This window comes from Lycorma delicatula, chromosome 3, assembly GCF_047948215.1.
Source record: "Lycorma delicatula isolate Av1 chromosome 3, ASM4794821v1, whole genome shotgun sequence".
In the NCBI taxonomy this organism is placed as follows: Eukaryota; Metazoa; Arthropoda; class Insecta; order Hemiptera; family Fulgoridae; genus Lycorma; species Lycorma delicatula.
The window spans coordinates 109,163,811-109,186,695 of record NC_134457.1 but is presented as its reverse complement, the minus strand read 5'-3'; the positions used below and the strand labels follow the sequence as shown (position 1 = coordinate 109,186,695).

General features: G+C 31.9%; 1 protein-coding gene across 3 annotated transcripts in view; it reads right to left on the bottom strand.

Moving 5' to 3' along the window:
• Positions 1–21,669, bottom strand: part of LOC142321877 (putative isoaspartyl peptidase/L-asparaginase GA20639) — a 32,068-nt gene extending 10,399 nt beyond the window's left edge. Inside the window, exons 1-4 of one of the 3 annotated variants that reach the window (XM_075360350.1) lie at positions 21,371–21,669; positions 17,143–17,358; positions 8,655–8,732; positions 4,195–4,420 (exon numbers count right to left, since the gene is read on the bottom strand). In XM_075360350.1, the coding sequence (XP_075216465.1) occupies positions 4,195–4,420; positions 8,655–8,732; positions 17,143–17,338 (500 nt within the window). In that variant the 5' untranslated portion in view covers positions 17,339–17,358; positions 21,371–21,669. Of the gene's footprint in view, positions 1–4,194; positions 4,421–8,654; positions 8,733–17,142; positions 17,359–18,692; positions 18,757–21,370 lie in introns of those variants that run through there. The other 2 variants (XM_075360349.1, XM_075360348.1) reach the window with 2 other exon arrangements.
• Between the last annotated feature and the right edge of the window lie 1,216 nt (positions 21,670–22,885).

Sequence of the window (22,885 nt, the reverse complement as noted above, 5' to 3'; positions counted from 1 at the left end):
GTGACGGCTGCCATCAATAACCGGCATTTATCAGACCATGGCCCTCATTTGGAGCCCATTAAGTGACTTAAGAGAATTAATGGCTTTCTCAGATTTGTTTACACTTCTTGAAGATGTTCACTAAATATGCCGTTCTGTGTAAACCAAACACCTAGATATTTAACTTGTAGCATCATACCAACTTGTATTCCATCTACGCTGACACTAATTTGTCTTATTTTTCTTAACCCACCACTGCCACAACTTGAGTCTTAAGAAGAGATAGCTGCAGTCCTTTGTCTTGAAGCCAAGTGCTGATTCTTCTGATTGCTGAATTGGCTGCTCATTCTACCTCTTCCTCTGTCTGTGCAGAGAGAGACTAACACAGCCAAATCATCAGCATAACCTATCAGTAACATGTTGCCTGGGAAACCAAGCCGCAGCACCCTGTCAAATGTGATATTCCATAATAATGGGCTTAATACAGAGCCTTACGGCAGACCCTCTACATAAGAAACCATACCTCACTTTCTTCGGTTAGTAGCTGTTTACCACTTTCTCCTCTTTCGTGTAAGTACCTGTTTACCACTGCTCTGAGATAAGGGCTGATCTCTCTTCACTCTAACTCAGCCATAATAGCAGCCCATGGTATGGTATTAAAGGCATTGTGTATGTCTAGGAGGACCAGTAAAGGAAGCTTCCTGGACTTCCACTGCCGGCCCTATATGAATCTATCAAGGTCTTCACACAGCCTAATGCATCTACCATGGATTTGCCACTAACAAAACCAAATTGTGCTGGTGAAAGGCTGCCAGTTGTCTCTATCTCCATCCAGATTTTCTCCACAAGAAATTGCTCATATAATTTACTGAGTGTTGACAACAGACATATCAGGCGATAGGTCTGGGCTTGTCCAGCCAGGACTAGCTTTGGAACCAGTATCAGTCGTCCCTGCTTCTGAGACAATGGGAAGATGCTGCTCCCCAAAGCTTTATTAAGAGCCATCAAAATGAGCCAGGGGCACAACACCTTCAATCCTTTTAACAAGCCTCTTGCACCCTGTCAGGTTCTCAGCTTTTGTTCATGCTCATCCTAGATACCACCCATAGAACTTCTCTCCTCATTAGTTATGATGTCCACCAGATCCACTTCATCCGTTAAGAAGAGTTCTCGAACGATTCTTAGTGTTTGTCCACGAGTTAGAACGGGGAAGGGTGCACCAAATCTTTTCATCAACACCCTGTATGCCCTCCCCTATGGATCATTTAATTGCTGAACCAAGTTCTTTCAGGCTGCACACTTAACAGTCTTAATCACTGCGCACACAGAGTTTCTAGTCCTTTTGTATGCATTTTCTAGTTCTTCCGTTGCTTCCGGTCTATGCCTTCTCTGAAATTTATGTCTAGCTGCAAACGTAGCTTTCCACAAGTCTGCAATTTCTCTACGACCCAACAAACTTTCTTAGGTCTGGGATTGGGCTGTGATCTCAGTTTGTTGCTTTCTTCCTTTAAGCTAACCAAGAATTCTTCCAGGGTCCAGTCATGTCTGGACTCCAGTCTGGTTCACATCGCTTCTGAAAAGGCTGTGATTTGTGTTTGGCTTCCAGTTATGTCTTTTGATCCGAGTCAATTCTCCAATACAATAAAAAGATTAAATTGGATTGCAAGATGATCATTGGAGAAGTCCTCTGCAACCACCCTCCAGTAGTCCAGTCTTGGCAAGCCAACAAGTATGTGGCAAGTAACTGCTGTTATATCCACATTGGAACCAGTCCCTCTGCCAACAAAGGTTTTAAACAGGTGTGTTTAATGTAACCATGTCAGGCACACCCAGCATTGTCGCCAATTTAAAGCAGCGGTTACAAGATCTCCTCATAAATCTTTGGAGAGACTAAGCCAGGAAAAAGCATGTCAATAGGTTCAATCCACATGGCAGTGAAGAGAAAGCTAGAATGTTATCTGTATCGAATGCAGGTTTTCCATGAGCAAACTAATGTTGATTACACAAAAAGGATTCACTAATGTCAATCGTTCAAGAACTTATTAGAGCATTTTAGATCAAGTGTTTTCACAGATGAAGCATGGTTTCACCTTGATAGGTATGTTAATCGTCAGAACTGCTGTACCTTGGGTACTGAAAACCTGCAATTTTCATTGAATCTCTGCTGCATTCACAAAAAATAGGCATATGGTGAGGTTGCAAGGTGACTAATAGTAGCACTCTTGTTTTTTGAAAAAACTGTGGATGCTACCGTATACAAAGAAATTATCCAACAGTTCGTAGTCTTAATGCAAGAGGATAAGAGTTATTGCTGGTTCCAACAGAGCAATGCCACTTGCCAGTCAGCCTGCTCTACCATTGTGATGCTACAGGATTTTTTCCGTGGAAGAATCATTTTTAAAGAATTGTGGCCACCAAGATCCCTTGATCTGACTAGTCCAGAATTTTTTCTGGAGGGGTGTTTACTTAAAAAGAAATAGTTTCTGGGGGGGGTTATTTAAAAAGAAATAGTTAATCAGAGCAATCCACACACCTGCAGGAATTGAAGACAAACATTATAAATGCCAACCAGAAAATAGACAAGGTACAGCTAACAAGAGTCAGGAACATGGTCAAACATGTTGATAGATAAGTGCAAAAGTGGATGGACATCATTTTCAACACCTTCTATAAACTGTTATGTAAGTATTTGCCAATAAAGTATTATTTATAGACTAAATTAAGTAATGGTCCCCTTTTAAGTTGGGTACCCTATATAAAAATGAAAATAGGAGAGACTAATATGAGGCGAAAATATTGTAAGATTCAAGCCCCTGAATATTAGATGGCTCAAAAATGTAGAGTTGTAATTGAAAATTGGAAGACATGTAGAGAGGATACATATAAAAAATGACAAGAGTAGTGATAAAGAAGATATTTAAGAGAACAAAGATAGGTAAATTCCTAAATAGAAGCATAAATGAGATGATTTAATGATTTAGTTAAAATGGGAGGATGAAGAGCAAAGATAGATAACAGAAAAAAATAAATAGAGGTTAACCATACTCCAGCCCAAGGCTCATAATGGGCAGTAGAGCTACTAAAGAAGAATATTAAATGTATTGTTATTTTTTTATTATGTATACTTTCTCAAAAGTAAGAGATTTAAATATGTTAATTATTTCTAATGTTTGCACATGTTTTATAATTGAAAATGTACATTTACACCAGCATTATTAGATTTTTGTTTGTTACATTTATATGCTTGTGAGAATATTCCAGAGTATTTTTTTTAATTTTGCTTGTTAATCCTACATATAATTTTTAACAATTTTGCTTCCTGCATTTTACTTCAAAAACTCCTGTTTTTTAATTAATATTATGATTAGATTTTTTTATTAATTATTTACAATTTTGCACTATTAATTTTAAGGCAATTTTATCATTTTTTATATACACACATTAGAAGTTTTTCTACTGAAAAAGTATATTTGAAAGAAATGAAATAGTTGTAATGATAAATTCTGAGGCCATAAAAAAAACTTATTTTTTTGATTAAATAATCACAGCGAGATTATTTTTCATACAATTTTAAAATACATACAAACAGTAAAAATAAAATTAGATTTGCTTTATATTACTAGACATGCATACAATGAATTACAAATACTGCTATGAGAGCATCTAAGAACAAAACTGTGTGTGAAGAAGTTCTGAATGACAACATTAAAGGGAAGTTGCTTATCAATTCATTACCTATGGGAAGTTTCACTACCTACGTTTTACACTGCATAATAAAAGAAATTATCACATTGTTTCAATGGCAATGAGAAATTTAATTTATAACTGGCATGATCTGTCCTGTTGGAATGAAAAACGACTATAACTGGCTATTAAGAAAACTATACTATTTACAAACATTATACTATTACAAACATGTAATATATTATAATGAGTTACAAACATGAGTTAATGAGTTACAAACATATTATTATATGAGTTATATTATTTACAAACATGAAAAGCATGTCTGTCTAGTAAGTTTCATTACAGACAAACTTGTCAAATATTAAAATTTGTCATTTACATTTAAAATATAATACAGGAATCATCACTCTATTTTATAACTAACTGATTTTAGTAACACTGTAATTCAGTCTACAAAAGCAAGTTTCCTTCTCTCTCAATTGTAGTTATAATATATTTCCATCAAATACACCCATGAGTTAACATTACCCAATTTCTGTAAGTGTAGGATTCAGTGCTCCTTTTTTCTTGAATTCAGCAAGTGCTTTTTCTGCAGCTTTTGTTTTTAAGAAGTCCTGTGTAACAAAAGGTACTCCCATTTTTTTAGCAAATTCTTCAGCTGCTTCACCTCCTAAAAATGTGTGAGGTGTCTTCTCCATCACCAACCTTGCAAGTTCAACTGGATATTGAATATGACTAAGAAGAGTAACACATCCTGCAAATATAACACATAAGAATTATAAATTTTTCTTCTATCCACCACTTTGAGCTTTTATAGAAATACTTGCATCTCAAGACTGGATTGAGGAATGATTTGATATACATATCTGCACCAACATTTCTAATAAATAAAAGATTGCAAAGTAACCACGTAAACAAATTTTAAAATGGAGACATCAATTTTTTTTAATCTTTTATATACCTTAGAAATTATTAGTTTTATTAAAATTGTTTTATTACCTAAAATATTAATCCTTTTAGTCTAATCAAAAGACACTTCATTTTTTAGAAACAACCGAGTTATTGACACGAAACAGATAATGTAATTTTTAGCAAAATTTCATCTTTACCATTATTAAACTAATTTAATTTTTTTTTTCTGATGATAAGTCATAGCTAATTAAATTTACTGTAAATAAAATACCTTATAAAACATTATTTACATTGCAAAATGGTGGCCTTTTTATTTATTTTAAAATTAAATTAAAATACTAATTATTATTAACAAAGTTTTCTGCTATTTTACATGAACACCCTAACCAAGACAAGATTACTTATTACAGAAGATAAAACAATTTTATACATTTTATGCAATTAGAATAAAGAGGAATATATCTAAAGTTGAATAAAATTTAAACATAACATTAACATTTAAATGAGAATTCAGAATTTAAACTTAATAGAACTTAAACATTAAACAGAAATAAATAAATGCATACCAGTTTTATTTTCAATTTCTCTTGAGCAAATGTTTGAATTGGCCTCTACTGGTGGCAATAGACTATAGTAGCAATGATTTAATGGTTATCTCACTCTTCCAAAAATCCCTGGTATAGTTCTGATATATCAAAAACCTTCTTCATTTTTCTACTGAAGACCTTCGACGTTAGAAACCGGAGTACATAAATCATATTTTTTAATGTCTCCAAACATACAAATCTATTGGTTTTAGATCAGATGATTTTATGGGCAAAGCTATTAGTCCTGAAATGACTGATTTACCTTCTCATAATGTTAACTATTTCAGCCTTATTCTGCCCAGGACTAATGTAAAACCACTCCAGTGTTTGGAACCAAAGGTAAGGAATAAATCTGGAGATATATGTTTTACAACTGGAAAATTGAATAAAATAGGTCATAGAACTGTACCTCTAATATTTTCCAAGAAAATGTATAAAATTGAAGCCAATGCCAATAAAAAATTATATAAACATTTTTATTACCTAAACATTTATTTATTACCTGTAACGATTATGGCATAACACTTAAAATATTTAACAATAACAGCATATAAACTGTGTTAATTTTTAAGAAATTTTCCCTACTGCAATAAGTTATCAGTAATTGTCTATCAGATTAAGATTACTTATAACTAATAATAATATTGGCAACGTGACAAAAATCATAAATCCTTTCTAAAAATGACATAGACATTCTTATAAATAAAAGCATCTCACACCAAGGTTTCTAAATAATGTGGAGTAACGTGGTTTCTTACAACCTTTCTTTCCTGAGCTCAAGTAACACATTTAAACATAGTAACAAACAGGCCTGTTAACAGGCATTCGCTGCATCTGAATGTCATTACTCTCAAATAAAGTTACGCACCTCAATGCTTTACATGAATCACAATTATTAGAAAATCTAGAATAGATTAGTAAAGCAGCAAAATAATGTATCATTGTGTTCTGTTTTTAAATAACCCATTATATATAATCTACCACCACAAATCAGTAGGGGAAAACTCAGTAAGAGAACCATGTTTAACTTTATAACTATACATTTTTACAAGAAAATTCTTAAACAGCCATTTTTCCATTAATAAAGTCAAAAATAAATAGTTATCAATGAAAAGACTAACAAGACTTTCCCAAACAATTACTATTTGTTATGTATTCATTAATATCTCAATTATTAATTAATTTCAAAGTTATTATATCTTTAACTTCTACCTGATTCTTTAATGTAGCTACCTGTAAAGTTAACCCATAATACCATGTTACACATATTACATATTATTTCACATTTATTTTTGTCAACAAAAAAACTACATCACAACAGATCTTCTCATATATATATTGTTACCACATACATGTCTAATTTAATATCGGCGAGCGATAACAATAGCAGCGATGTGAGTGGGGCGCACAGAATACAAACACGCTGATACAAGCATCACTACCACCATGCAGTTCTCCCACCGTAGCAACACTCCAGCACCACCACTCTCAGGCTCCAATAAAAAAGCGTGCACGAGAGTGAATTTGTAATTCATTGTCGACCACCAACTGGAAAAGACCAAGAAGAAGAAGATGGAAGAAGACAGAAGTTCCATGGCTGGCTCAATGTGGTAACTCCTGGTGGATGCCAACATCCCCGCCAGAGCAGCAGGCCTGGCCAGACTGCTGAGGGAGTCACTGGATGCAGACGCTACCTTCCCACTCCAGCTCGCCAGGCTTCAATCACTCTGGCTGGTGGACTCAGCGGCAGGAGCTGGCCCAGCGTGGGATCGGTTGGGGAGAACCGCATCAGCCATGCTGGTGAAAGGATGACCGACACTAACCCAACACTGCAGGGCTCTAGGGGCCACCACTGCCACGCTGTAGTGGGGGCCCAACTGCCATTGAGGGAAAGCCTGGTCGGACTTCAATGGACAAGCCATAACTCCCTGACTACACTGGAGACCAGCTTCCGTACCAAACAGCTCTTCTCAGAGTTAACGCAAAAAAATGGCCCTTTTCAGGGCCACCACAAGGTTATAAATCATGAACTGTCGAAGTCATTTGAAAACAAAAACAGCTCTTTTCAGGGCCACCATAAGGTTAGTAAGTGCCACGTGCCATCAAAGCCATTCGGCAACAATATATATACAGGGTCATTCACGGGAACCGGATGTTTTTGAAGTGGGTTGTACTCGGGCGTTTCGTGGTGGGAGGGGCACGTGGCTGGTGTCTGGTATTTCCTTTGTTCATAGCATTTACATTTTAGTCATTGATATGGAGCCGTGGACACTAGACCAACGCCTGTATGCGTATGAAAGTTTTGTGCGAAATTACGAATCCGTAAATGCTGTTCAGCGAGATTTCCGCCTTCAGTTTAATATCCATCGTAATGCAAGTGTCCCTTCTCGTAACACAATATTGCGATGGGTAAACAACCTTCGAACGAGGTTCAATATTGAAGAAAAAACCACCGGGTCCCCGACGAACTGTTAGCACTACGGAGAACATCGAACGAGTAAGGGAAGCCATTGTCAGAAGCCTACGCCGCTCTATTCAGAGGCATTCAGCAGCGCTTTAAATGAGCACAAGTACGGTAAGACGAATTCTGCACACAGACCTGCATTTCCATCTTTACAAGATAGCCGTCGTGCAGCAGTTAAACGAGCAAGATTTCACGCAGCGATTACAATTTTGTCGACAAATGCTTACCATTTTTGAATAAAATGAAAATTTGTTATTGTTAATTAGTGACGAAGCCCATTTTCATCTGAATGGCTTCGTCAACAAACAGAATTGCCGGTATTGAGCAGAAAGAAACCCACATCAGCTTCACGAGAGACCACTTCATAGCCCAAAGGTGACTGTCTGGTGTGCAATGGGAAAGGTCGGTGTTATTGGACCATATTTTTTTGAAGAAAATGACGCTGCCGTAACTGTAACACCTGATCGTTACATTGCGATGTTGAATACGTTTTTCATCGAAACCGGGGAATCGATTTTCAAAATGTGTTATTCCAGCAGGATGGAGCTACAGCGCACACAGCGAGGGCAACGATGGCTGTTCTCCGTAACTTGTTTCCGGGACGGATCGTTTCCAGATTCGGCGACATTCCTTGGCCCCCTCGGTCCCCCGACTCGAGTAGTTGTGATTTTTTTCTGTGGGGGTTTCTGAAATCGCGTGTGTACGGCAATAAACCGCGTACATTGGAGAACCTAAAGATCACAATTCGTCATCACGTCAAACAGATTGATGTAGACATGCTGCAAAGAATTGAGGCCAGTTACCGTGAAAGGCTACAACAATGTATTGCCCAAAATGGACATCACTTGCCAGACATAATTTTTCGTTCATGAGTAAATAACAAATGCTTTGTTTTAACAAGTGTTTAAGTACCAATAAAACTTTTTTAAAGTAAATATTCACTTTTTATAATTATTTTAAAAACATCCGGTTCCCGTGAATGACCTGTATATATATGAGTTTATAGCTAAAAAAAGATTAATAACCTGCATTCATATTTTTTCCTTCAATAATCTGAGCTTCCATTTCAATTGTCCCATCGATCGTTAATACAGAACCTCTACCTGTAATCAAATGATAATAATTAGAAACAAAATAATAATAATGATAGACAAAAAAATTTTTTAATCTTTCTCCAAGTAAGATACCATTTCTTGAATTGCTATTTGAAATTATTATCGATTGAATGAATTTATTATTTTTTAAATTTATTATCGATCTATAAATACAATTTTTCTATCACCCTTAGTTTTAAATACATTACGCTTCAAAAAAATTACGGGAAGATATAATTAAAATCAGTAAAATTTATAATTTTGCTGATGCTTTTCTTTTATAAATAGCCTCAGGCACATCCCCAGTTAAAGTCCAACAATAATTGGCTAGCACGTTAGTATTCCATTTCCCTTTAGAGCGGCTTTCAATCACTAAAATGTTTTGGTGAAAACATTCACTGCGATCATCACTTACGTTTTCGAGGTTTTCTGGGAAAAAATCCAGATGCGATTGGAGGAAATGTATTTTCAAAGACATATTACATCCCATAGCTTTGCATGAAGCAAGAAGCTGTGGTTAACAATATTGTAATTGTCGGATTTTTGTTTGCCAAGAACATTTTTGTAAACGTCTTTAATTGAAGCCCAAGTTGCACTTCCTACATTATTTAATATTGAGTTTACATTATATTTGACCAACTCTCTTATTTGAGGACCAATAAATATTCTTTCTTTACTTTTTCCTTCACTTACATTCAGAAATTTCTGCCTGATGTACAAAAATGCCTTCTTCATTGCTTTTAGAAAATGTTTCATTAGTCTTGCCTTTGTATGGAGATAGAGTAAAAATATTTTTTTGGGTTCAACTAAGGGCTCATGAATAATATTTTTCCCATTTGGAGTTAAGTTGTCTTGTTTCTTCCACTATTTGGTAACATAATTTTTTTTCCTAGCTTAGCTGTCCCATTCACAAAGAAAACACATATACTTAGTACAGCCTAACTGCATGCCTAACAAAATAGCTATAACTTTCAAATCACCACATATGTTCCTGCTTTTTATAATTTATTTTTTCAAGAATGTCTTTCAGCACATTGTATGTTTCTTTCAAATTAATACCATAACCGATTGGTATCGAAGGATATTTGTTACCGTTGTGTAGTAGAACCACTTTTAAACTATACATGGATGAATGTATGAAAAGGCGACAGTTCTCAGGTGAACTTGTCCTAAATGCAACTATAAGCTCATCAATATTTATGCAATAAACGAAATTATTTTCATCAATAAAGTACTGAGAGAGTTCTTTTTGTCAGCTTCGAAAGCCCGAAATTTTTGTATTTTTGTAAAGTAAATTTAAACTTTGCAGTCTTGATCCTAACAGTTCAGTTTGATTTTTTGATAAATTTAAATCCCAAATCAAGTCATTTAATTCACCTTGTGATATAAGATGTTGGCTTATTGGAAGATAATTCAAAATCAAAATCATTGTTGTCTTCTTCAGTACTGCCTGATTCTTCATCACTGCTTTCGAAACATACATTCACAGGTGGCTCAAGAACTGGAATAATTTCACTGTGAGGTACAGGCGTGATTGCAAATTGCAATGAAGGATATTTTACAGTATGTTTAGATTTTTAGAAATTCCAGACGTTAAACAAAAGTAACAATCGGCTACATGATCCTTTGGTTCACGCCAAACCATACGTACACCAAATGGCAAAGCCTTCCGTGTACCTTTCAGCTATCCTCTTAAATATACAAAACAATTGGTGCATACTATATGAGCAGCCCATGTCCTGATCACAAATTTTACACTGAAAGTACAAATGATATGTGTTTTAATTAAAGGTGTAATATGTTTTTATTTGATTTTACGGCAAACTCACCACATGTATAAGAAAAGGCATCCACATCATTTACACAAGGCATTATGACAGTGCACTGTTAAAAAATTTAAGAGAGCAATAACATTGAACAAAATTAATTCATTCATAAATCCAGTGCTTAATACAAATAACACAGCTGTGTTTTCAGCTACATGTTTTGACCTGCACAGACATGATTAATCTTGTCCATGAAGGTTCACTCTTCAGTATTACATACGATGTCATAATATGTGATTATGATATGATTTAATTTTTTGTCTAGTATTGTTTATTGTATATAACAGAGTTAAACAATAAAAAATGAGCTAACAAAATACATTATAGGAGCTTAAAATGCTAACTATATGCTGAAAAATGAAAAAATCCTTTAATTAAAACTTAAAAAATTTTTCAAAAATGGTGGGTGATAGAAAGATTCTGAGTTCATATTCATTTTCAGCATCAAAAAAAAGATTAAAATCATGAATCGCACGTTAGGAAACAAAAATTATGTTTATCAGTGTAATTTAATTGATGACAGAATTTTTTTTAAATTCTCTTCTAAAATACAAATCAATATAAATACAGTAAACTTTGCTGAATACAATTTTTGGGGGTCTAAGGAAAATTAGCACTTAGAAAATCGTCTTAGCTGAAAAGCAGCTAAAATTTTAAGATAAAATTTTTTTGTTCTTAGAAGAAGCGTTATTGAGGGCGGTGTAGTGTTAAAGGATTAACATTCAGTGTTACGTGAGAAAATATTAAGGATTAATTATAAGTACGCAAAAGTATAAGTAAGTGTATACTTACTTATACAAAAGCGCATACAAAGAAAATAAATGCTTGTGTTTGAGAAGGTTAAAAAAAAAAGAACATTTACATCATCTAATAGGACAACAATAATAATCATTGTATGTTTTGCTATTCTTATTTTTTATTAGTTATAATTCACTAACATATTAATAATATTAATTGAATAAATAATGATGGTAAAAACAAAAATTTTAATTTAGGTGTATTTTTAATCTAGAAAATCTTAACTAGTGCTATAATATATTCGGAGGCTTATCTAGAAGTGAACTGTGGTATGGTGCATTATCAATAATAACCACTGATTGGGGGGGAAGCCCAAGAATTAATTTTTCAGATGCCCACTCCATAAAATTGTTGTGTTGTTGCTGTTGTGATAGTCACCATCTTTTGAACTCATTTCCAAGTTAACATTATCTTCGTCATGTGTCATTAGTGGTGGTGCAGGCTCACAATCATCTTCTTCTTCATCATTATCATCACTTTCCTCATTTCTCATCTCTTGCACTGTTCTCTATTAGCATGTTAGTATGTCATCATCAACTGATGCATGCTCCAGAAACTATCTTATATCGGCATCCTCTTCATCTTAGCTTTCAATATCAGAACTGTCAGTTGCCAATTATTATTCTTCTTTTGGCCACTTTATCCCACCTTTAATAAAACAGTTTCTTATAACTCTGGAGGTGAATGCATCCCATGTCACAGTGATGAAATGCATTGCATCCAAAATGGTTACACTGGGAAAAAATTAACCTTGATCCATAGCACGTAAATAAAGGTGGACCAGTCTCTTATGATACTGTTCTTTCACTACTTTATTAATTACCCCCTGGTCCATAGGCTGTAGATGACTTCTCCCATTGGCAGATAGAAAAACAATTTTTACATGTGATAGTTGGATATTTGTTGGATGCACTGCGCAGTAATTAATAAAGAGAAAGGTTTTCTGGATCACATTCAGTTCTTTACCCCGCAGAGCAAAATGTTCACAAGTCATCCAAACTCAATGTTGGTTAGTATAACCACACGGGAATATTCAAACATTTTTAAAACACCTTAGTGATTTTGCTTTTCTTATGACTAGAAGCCTAATTTTCTCAGTACTCTCTGAATTAGTACAACAAAAACCATAAGTCTTTCTTTACTTTTTTGCCACTGTAACACTTGTCTTTAAAGCAAGGACTTGTTTGGCATCAGTTTAAAAAAGAGACCAAATTCATCTGCATAAAAAACATCTTGCAAGCTCTAGTCCTCAAGCAGAGTAATATTTTTTCCACGATGCAGCAACTTCTTCATTCACAGACTCCGTTTCACCAGAGATCTGACAATATACAATTCCATGTCTATCATTAAAGGAAATCATTTTTTCCTTTAACAATCTACCATTCATTGACAGATGTAAGCTACAGATTTGCTGAAATGATTTTAATAAAGTCTTCTAACCGTTCATATTTACCAGTTTTTTCCTTCTTTCTTTTTGATCCACCATGAATGGCACTTTCCTAAATCTCTTTTTATTTTTTAAAATTGTTCTTAATATCAAATCAAGAATGTTAAAATCTTTAGCAATTTGAGTTTTTAATTTATCATTTATAACAGTTTTCTTTAAATGCCGTTCATATTCTTCTACACCAATTTCACGACTGATGCTAAAAAATTATGCCTACAAAAGAAAAACAAATGATTCAAACAATTCTTAAACAGCAAAACCAGAGGATCACACATTACATAGAGGGTCACATTAGCTCAAATTCACATACACTACTGAACTAAATTCTATGATTCATATTTGCTGTTATGATGAAGAGTTATCTGACTGTTTAGGGAGAAATTTATGGCAAACTTCCAGTGAGTCATGTTCAATCTTATTTTCATGAATAAATTGCTAAACAGCCTTAACAGTTATATTTCAATTCATCAAACACAAAATGGAGAGCGTATTAGGTGGGTTAGAGTGTGGAAATATATATACAAGTTTGCTGTATCGGTCTAGAGCAGTGTTTCTCAACCTGGGGACTGCAACCCCCATGAGGTGTCACAATGATATGAAGGGGGGGTCGTGAAATTCACCTACAACTTTACACGTAAACAATAAGAAAATCATTTTACGAGAAAAGAATCATTTATCATAAACATTTTACTTTATCATAAACATTTATAAGTACACAAATGAAGAAAATAAATTAATGAGATGGTTGCATTTGTGTTTCATTTAAAAGTTCCTCCATATGTGGATCTGTGTTAGAAACATACAAATGCAAATTGTTTTTAAGTGATTAAAGACAATTCCCTATATTTAGTTTTTAGTTCAACCATAGTTGAAAAACCTACTTTGTCAACATATTTTACAAATTACAGATAAAAAAATTTCAATGATTTAAACTTGTAAAAATTGTTATTTTAAAGACATTTCCAATGATTTAGATTTTTAGAAACTGTTATTTTAAAATTGTATTAATGTATTTCAATTTATCTGAGTTTGACTTAATAAAAATTTATTTTACTCTAAACAAATTTTAAATAATACATATAAAGAACAATTTTTTTTTAAATATTGAATTCACAGTGATTATACATTCATAGGTAACCAAATCATAAGTCTTTTGTATCAATTGTATTTGTCTACAAACACACAATGTATTACACAAATTCTGGTAAGTTTTGAATACAGAACCCCAAAATCACAATGTAAATTCCAAATATATGAAAAAATTTTTTTTTGTTGACCAGTGTAATCTTAAGTGAATGGAAAACATATCAAAATTTTTGCTTTGACGGCATATAATCCAATTCTTCTTAAATAAAAGCATAAACTTTGTCTGTAATTAATAAAATGTTTTTAAATTTTCTAAAATTTCTAAATTCACATTCAAGTTGTTTAAATGACAAAATACATCAGCTAATTAAGCCAACAGCAACATACACTCATGATTCTGTAAAAACATTGAGAATGGTGTTTGTTTATCCTGAAAAAAATATTATTAATTTATTTCGCAATTGCAATAACTGAGTTAACACTTCCCCCCACGATAACCATCTGACTTTTGAATGGAAAAGATTTTTTCTTTACACCCATTTCATTGCATCATTTAGCAAACAGCCTATTCCTCTAACAGTAGACTTTTAATAAAATTAACCATTTTTACAGGTTTAAAAAGAATTTGTTTGAGATTTTCTGACATATTTTTTGTGCCAAGAGCATGTCTGTGATGGTAGCAGTGCATCCATTCTACCCATGATATAAGACAATCATTTAATTGTTTTCAGAAATCCACTGTTCTTTCCAGTATCATCTTTGCACCACCACTACATACTGCAATACACTTTGTCCAATATATGTTATAGCTTTTAGTAGCTTCATAGAAAATTTCAGAAAGACATTGTCCTCATGTATGACCAGGTACTGATTTGCAAAACAACATTTTCTTTGACTGATCTGTCCCTATGACGTTCATATCTCACAAAAAATAAGAACTGAAAATTGTTTGCCAAATCTGTTGATTTGGCAAATCAAATTGAATACTAAAAAAATTCACTTGAACTCTTTTGCTGAATTATCTGAACATCAGCAGCCATGTCATTGACTCACCTTGATACTGTGTCATTAGAAACAGAATTTTTTTTCAATTTTTTTGCTTTTTCCATACCTACTAAAACAATTACCATATCAATTTGCAGCAGGCAATATGAGATTTTCTGCAACTGTACGAGGTTTGGACATCATAACTTCTCTTAATGCCACGAGATAGACGCTTCAAGTGTAATTTAATCAGTATGGCATATACAAATAGAAGCTAGTTGATTTATCAAAGTAAGTATTTTTCTTTCGAAAAATTTGAAGTGTATGCTTTAATGATCCGGATGTTTAATTTCCAAAGGTTTAATTAATTTTGTTAGCTTCATTCTTTCATCAGAGAGGACTTGAAAACAAACAATGCGCTATGGCTTTCCATTCAATGAGGTAAAATCATAATTTAAATATTTTTTATTTTCACTATTCGATTCACTGGATGTAGATGGCTCACTTCATTATTTTTATAAACTTATCCATTTTGCATAGGAATCTAACTAAAAAAAAAAAACATTTACACTATTTGAATGCACACTAAAAAATCGAAACCTCAATTATTTTAAATGAAACTAAACTTTTAAAAACTTAAATAAAGGCACCAGATGCCTGATTTGCATTTAAAACAAAACTGAAGTTCTGCAATCCCTTATGCCTCTTTTATACTGCTGAGCACATGTTCAAATGTATCATATGCATGTTCAAACATGAAGCTCTCAAGTGAATTTTATGCTAGCAGACCAAATTACAAGGAGCACGTTCACATCAAGTTGGAACCTGTAAATTGCTCATGTTTGTATACTTCATAAATGCTCGTTGCTATCAACACAGGTAAATAGTTAACTAGGTTTCACTGTGTTGGGGTTAGGGGGTCGCAAAATATATATATATTTTTTTCTACTTTTTTTGAGGTCATGGAGCTAAAAAGGTTGAGAATCACTGATCTAGGGACTTAGTAAAAATCACATTTTAAGCAGAAAATCATTTTATTAGTGAGCAAATTTAACGGACTTTAGTGTAACATAAAATTAATAAATAATATTTAAATTTACACCTAATATTTCAAATTTCAATTAACTAAAGCTTTTTCAATATTAAATTGATGTCCATTTTGTAAATGATTTTACTTTACTTTTGTGGTATACAATTAATTACATAATTATGCAAAGAGTTAACATAAAATGACAATTGTACAAATTTGTTGACAAATAGTTCAGATAATCTTTAGGATCTGACATATTGAAATGAACATTTCTTGACCTCTCATGTTTGTGTAAAAACTATTCATTACAATCTTGTATACAAAACAGTCTGTATCTATGTAAAGCAGATAATTTTATAACCATATTTTTGCTTCATGTCATAATGCTTTATAATGAAGGCTGTATATTAATGTCTTGCTGAAATCGAATATAAACTCAATATAAATCGCTTTGTTTAAATGTATTGCATCTTTAGCCATTTGGACTCCACAAGTTTTTTTTTAAAATATTATATAGACAAGAAAATTAGGCTTTGTGTTATAAGCTGTTTTGCATCAAAACTGAACTGTTCAACAATGATTTCAATGACTGTCTGTTCTACATATTCAAATTCATATAGCTTTTCAATTAGTGACTTTGAGTAAACTCCAATATTCTGCATATTCTTATTCAATCAAACCATTTCTGATGGCTTTTTTTTAACATTATGTACTGGCACCAATAATTGATTTTGTGATTTTAAGGAATCAACAATTTTTTACAGTATGAATGAGGCGGTACTTTCTCAACTGATAGTAAATTGTTGTGATGGCAGTGTAAATTTGACAGATTATCTATACCCATACAAAATCTAACCAATTTCATCATTGTCCACATGTGACAAGATATGGCTCAAAATACTTTCTAACTTGCTTTCATGTACTGATTTGAAATCATAGTGTATCTCTGTGTAACCTTTATCAACATGAAAGATACACATAGGCAAAAGAACTACTAAAAACAACCTTTGTAATAATACATATGTAATACCTATGTAATAATACATAAAAATTCTTATAACATAAAAAATGTTTTCATTTAAATATATATATATATATATACAATTGACAGATTTTCTGCCTCCTGGATGACAAATAAAAGACCCTGATATAGTCACTTATTGCTTAAGTTTTGTAATTTAATGCTAAGTAATTTATATCACTGATTACAGTACAATTTTCAAGAAGGAAAAAAGGATATGGAGTCACCAGCATTAAATCCTTCCAGGTCTTCCATTACTTTTACTGCAGCAACTACACTATCTAAAACAGATCCTGTCTCCTTCAGGATCCTGTATCCTTCCTTTGCAGCTTGACGTACACCATCCAATTTATTCTGCACATTACAATCAGGAACATTACCAGCTCCACCATGAACTAACAATATTGGTTGGACTGATGACATTTTACTGTTTTTTAAACACCCTGCAATGAAAAGCAAATAAAATGTTCAATAATTTAAATATGTAACAAAACGTTTTGGCTTTAACAACAAAGTTCAGGCTTTCTGAAGTTCAGGCTTACTGAAGGAACGACTTTGCCCATCTCCAGAATTACATATCATATGAAAGAATCTAAACAATAAACCATTCAAGAAGATCCTCAGTGAAATGAACTTTTCTACTTTACAAAAATTAATTAAGCTTACATTTTTCTAATTTACTAATATAGGGGCTACATACTACATTTACAGTACTGTTTGCTTTAAAAATAATTTTAAAAAATCCCTCACAAGTTATGTATACATTAATCAAAATGTTTAAAAGGTAATCTCGTAAGTGCGACAAATCAATCTTAAGAATGACATGATCTTTTTCAAAAATAACAAACATCCTATGTCAGGATGACTATGTAAAGTAAAAAGCGGTCAACATTAACATTTCCTATCTTCAATGAGTAAACTGTGACTGCATATGAGCACGTTGACCCCAAAAATGCAGGTGATATTCGACCAGTCTACAAGTGATATGTTCACTCTACCACAGGAAAACTAGGTCCATCATCACACTAACATCATTACTCTCAGATAGAGCAACTGCAGATAAAGCTGGTGCCTCATATTTCAAGTGCTTTACATGTACACAGACATATCACAGGGACAAAGGGTGTAAAGCAATAGATTAATGTACACTTTTTTTATAAAGCAATGTGTTACATGCATACATTGATTCAACTAGGGAGGGAAACCTCACATGGTATCAAATTTGAAAATATAATCAAAAGTGCTCCAGACATCTATATATACATTGTTATAATTTTATTTTAGAAACAACAGGATTACTTTATACAGATTTTTTTAAAACAGTATCACTACCGACTTATATCAAATAATAAATTACTTATGCAAAATGTTTATCAATGTAACACAGCTAAAAGTTATTCAAAGTAAATTAAAAATAAAATAAAAACTACATATTAACAACTGAATTGATTGCATAAGAAAGGTTCCTAAGTTGTAATGGGTATTATATTGGCCTATGTATACAAGTTTACAGAGATAAAGATATGGCAATAATTAAAGTTATTCTATATACTGTTTTGCTTAAAGAAATAAAAGTTGCTTTGCTTAAATAAATGAGCATATTCTGTTAATACGTAGATATACTTTAATTGTTAATATGGCATAAGGAAGTGCTAATGACGTTTTTAAGAACAATAGTAGGCATGATACAGAGTAAAAAAACACTAAAATTTTGAAAACCTACAAAGCAGAGCACTACAAGAAAGAAGTGTATAACTAAAATGTTTTGGGTACTTACAAAGGGTGCTGAGTGAAAGAATAGTAAAAGAAATCAGTAATTTAATCATAATAGGAAGAATCCTATAGAAAAGCAAAGAAAAAGATTGATGGTCTGGGTACAGTAAAACCTGAAAAAAAGAAGAAGTGAAGAAAAGTTTTGAGAATAAATATTAACATTTAAGGAAAATTAATTTTATTGTTGCAATTCAATTATATTCTGAGAATTACATACATCTAAATACTTAACCTGTTTCAATAACAGTCTCATGAAATATGTAAGTACTGGTTCAATCCAATTCAGATCACCCAAAGGTAGAAGTATTATCACACTATTATCTATTATCACAGTTCTAAGAAAGCTAGCTACTGTAATGGGTACCATGATTCAACTTCAACCTATCTTTGAAAATTTCAACATATCTTTGCGTTTTACTTCCCCCCCAGACCTTAAAACCACCATCAGTTCAAAAGTTTATATAGACATTTAATATATATATATATATATATATATTTATATATACAATCTTGGTCGAGTTCGTTAATGGGCAAAATCAGACCATGGGGATAGAAATGGGGGAGCTTTTTCGAAAAAAAAATATATCGCTATAACTTTTATTAAGGAAAATATCAAATTCATTTAAGGTTCCTACTATTCTTTGGATAAGGGTCTAAAACTTATCTAAGAAAAGTTTTTTTATATCACCAACCATTGGCTCAAGGGATGGAAAAAATGGGGTTTCAAAGAAAAAAAATCATACCTCTGTTAAGAGGTTTAAAGTGCTCATTAGTCCTCTAAACATTACCTAAAACTTTTGTCTCAAACAATTTTTGATATGACCAACCCTTACAGCAAGGGATGACCAAAATATTGCTGGAATTGTAAGATGGGGCTTGTCGTATGCTAAACATGTGAAACTTTTTTTCACATGCAACCATTGTCATATTGAGTAAATTTGAAGTTTTTCTTAACTTTAAGGTGGAAATCTTTTTTATACCTTACTTAGCACCAATGAAATCTACTTCCGGCTTCTGGCGTGCCGAAAGCAATTTTTTATTTTATAGTTGCAATGCCAATTTTGATATTTTTGATGTTTAGGAAGACATTAATAATTCCCTAATTTTTAAAGATATCAAGTTCACAGGAAACCTACATTAAACAGCATCTCCGTAAAATGTAGATTAATAAATTTTATGTCAAAGAAGTTTTAAAAACACAAAATCTCAATTTTGGAACTAAATATTTTTTGGGATAAAAGAGACTTCCAAATCCTTTTTAGATGGATTTTTTATCAGATTCTTATGAGACTTGTTTCCTGAAAAAGACAGATGCGAATCAAAATTGAGACTTGGGAATTATATCCTTACTTTTAAAGAAACCTCAAAACATTGTAATTTTCATAAATTCAAAAGTGATGTAGCAAAAATTTCAAATTTTTACAAAACCAACGTATACATACATATTGCGGTGTTAGGATATAAATATGATTTCATCATATTTTAAATGTATGCTGTTCTTAAATATTTAATCCTCAGTAATCAAATTTTAATAACTCATTACACACTTTTTTGTGAAAATTTGGGATTTTTATTTATTTTAAATATTTTTTTTTTTTGAATTTTGGTATTATGCAAATTGCAATTTGTGAAAAATTTCTTTCAACTTGAAATGAAATTTGGGCTTCTAAAAAAGTTTGAATACAAGCTCCCAGGTCTGACTTTTTCAAAAAGTGGTCTAAACTTAACTGCATGTCCCAACTCTAACCTGTATACATTTAAAATACTTTAAAATTATATTATGTACTAAAATGATGTCCTAACTATGTAGAAACAAGTATCATTAACAACAGTCCTACTATATTTCCAAAAATGAAAGAGCAACATAATTAACCCTAAAAGATCCTCCAGGAACCATAATATCTACATAATTTGAGACAATCATTAAAAATTTGTAAAAACTGATAATAAATTAACTAAAATGTACAATGCAATTGAATTAATTTTTATATCTGAAGCAAATTAGGTTTTCTACAGTATGTAAACCATTTTCAAAATCACTGTTAGTTGTTCATTGTAACTTTACATAACATTGATTCAACTGTAAGGTAAATTTATAGTAAGAATAACATGATATTGTAAAGTGTGTACCTGTAAGCATGTTTTACATCACAAATTCATTTACAGTTTTTTTTCATTACTTAATGTCTTTGGATTTAATTTTAATGTATTTCTACTGATGGAATTTTTATTCCATTTTTGAATAGGTTAATAATTGCAAAACTGAAAGTAAATTAACATCAACTTGAAATACAGTAGAATTGCATAAGAATTTGTTTTCAACAAATTAAGAATACATTCAAAGTACCCAAAAATTAAATTCCATTGGCAAGAAATTTTAATTATTAACTGTTTAATCACATAAAAGTATTTCACACGTTAAAACATTTAAATAAAATAAAATATATAATACTGCCATTTAAGAAATATTAAAATATGGGCACTTTTAAGTTTTGGTGCAACTCATGCAAATTAATACGTATTTATAAATTTACTGAAATATAAATAAAAACAAATTTTATAAAAATAATGAATATTTTTGGGGAAAAATTATTGTTAATTTGCATCGATTACAGCTGAATAAATAATTTTAATATTTAGATAATTAATAATGTTAAATAAAAATGTTCATCAAATTGTCACCTAAAATTAAAATCAAGTATAATATCTGAACACTTAATCGCGTTCATATTAAATATATTTTTACTTAATTAAAAAAGTTTTTTTTCCTTTCTTACTGTATCACTATGAAGAAACAGGTAACTTCTGAAAATTATAAAAGAACACAAAATAAAACAGCACCCAGAAATTATTTCTTGTTTTATATCATATACTAGGTGTAATCATCTTGTTCAGAAGATTTAACCAGCCAATAACAAATCTTTTCCGATAAGATAACCCATAAACTCCACGCATACAACCACGTGACAAACAGTGAATTTCGCCAAATTTCAACAATAGCATAGTGACAATCGAATAAAAATATCGAACGTTCGACAGTTCTTACTGTTGAAACTATCGAACATTTCACGACATTTTCAGATATAATGCAGAGATGAATGATGAACTAAACGTGAATGAGCAGAGCGTAAAATGAAATAAGAATGTTGACTGAAGGCATGAAATTGATCATTAGGAAGTCAGATATACGGATTTAAGGCTCTTTTTTTTTAGCTTTTCCCTCGTACTTTTCTTAATTAATGCGTAATGGGAACAATGAGACATTTTCGAGTTAGCAATAAAGAAAAATATGATTGATTTTTGTGTAATTTTCACACTAATTAATTTTGGTGCTTATTGCTTACGCAGTTTACGATGAAAAACATTTTCCTTTGGACAGATTTTCTTCTTCATGTTAACTTACAGCCCTGTTTTCTGAAGTTACTTCTTTTGGCACGTTAGGAAAAACTGATCAGACTGTATTTTCAGCGAGTTACGGAAGTTGAGCGCACCGATGTAACACACCATAAGATTTGCGCAGCCCCAAGTGGATCAGTTTGCACGCACATGCGTATAGTGTCTAATTCAGTCAAGTCGTTCAATGCAATTAAGTTATTAGCAAGTGCTGTAAAGATAACAGATATTGAGTCGCAATAATATTTATATACACGGATTTCTGATGGCGGATATTTTAAACTGTGAATATTGTTTTTCATAATCATAAAACTTTTTTTATATTTCATCGTGTATATATATTTATTATTTTTTTTATGAAAATTGTGTATCAAGATTTGAGGTTATGTTTATGTATGTATTATTTTTTATGAGTAAAATTATATTTTTTAATAACACAGAAAATAGCACAAATTAGATAAATTCTTGATTTTGCATAAATAATTTTAATTTTACCAAAAAACAAAATTATTGATAGAATAAATTATTATAAAATAAAACTATTTGTATCATACTTTTCATATCATAAGCCGTTTATAACCCTCGTGCCTATTCAATCGTCATCCGAAGAATTAATGGAACTAAACTAATAGAAATATATTTGATGAACTTTGTTTTATACAACGAATACTTCAGTACTTTTTAAACTGCATAAAAATATTGTATAAAATAAATATTTAATTTAAGGGTTATTTACTCAAACTTTTATTCATGGTATTTAATATCGTCTATCAAACGTTTGACTCAGTTCAAATTTGTTTAAAT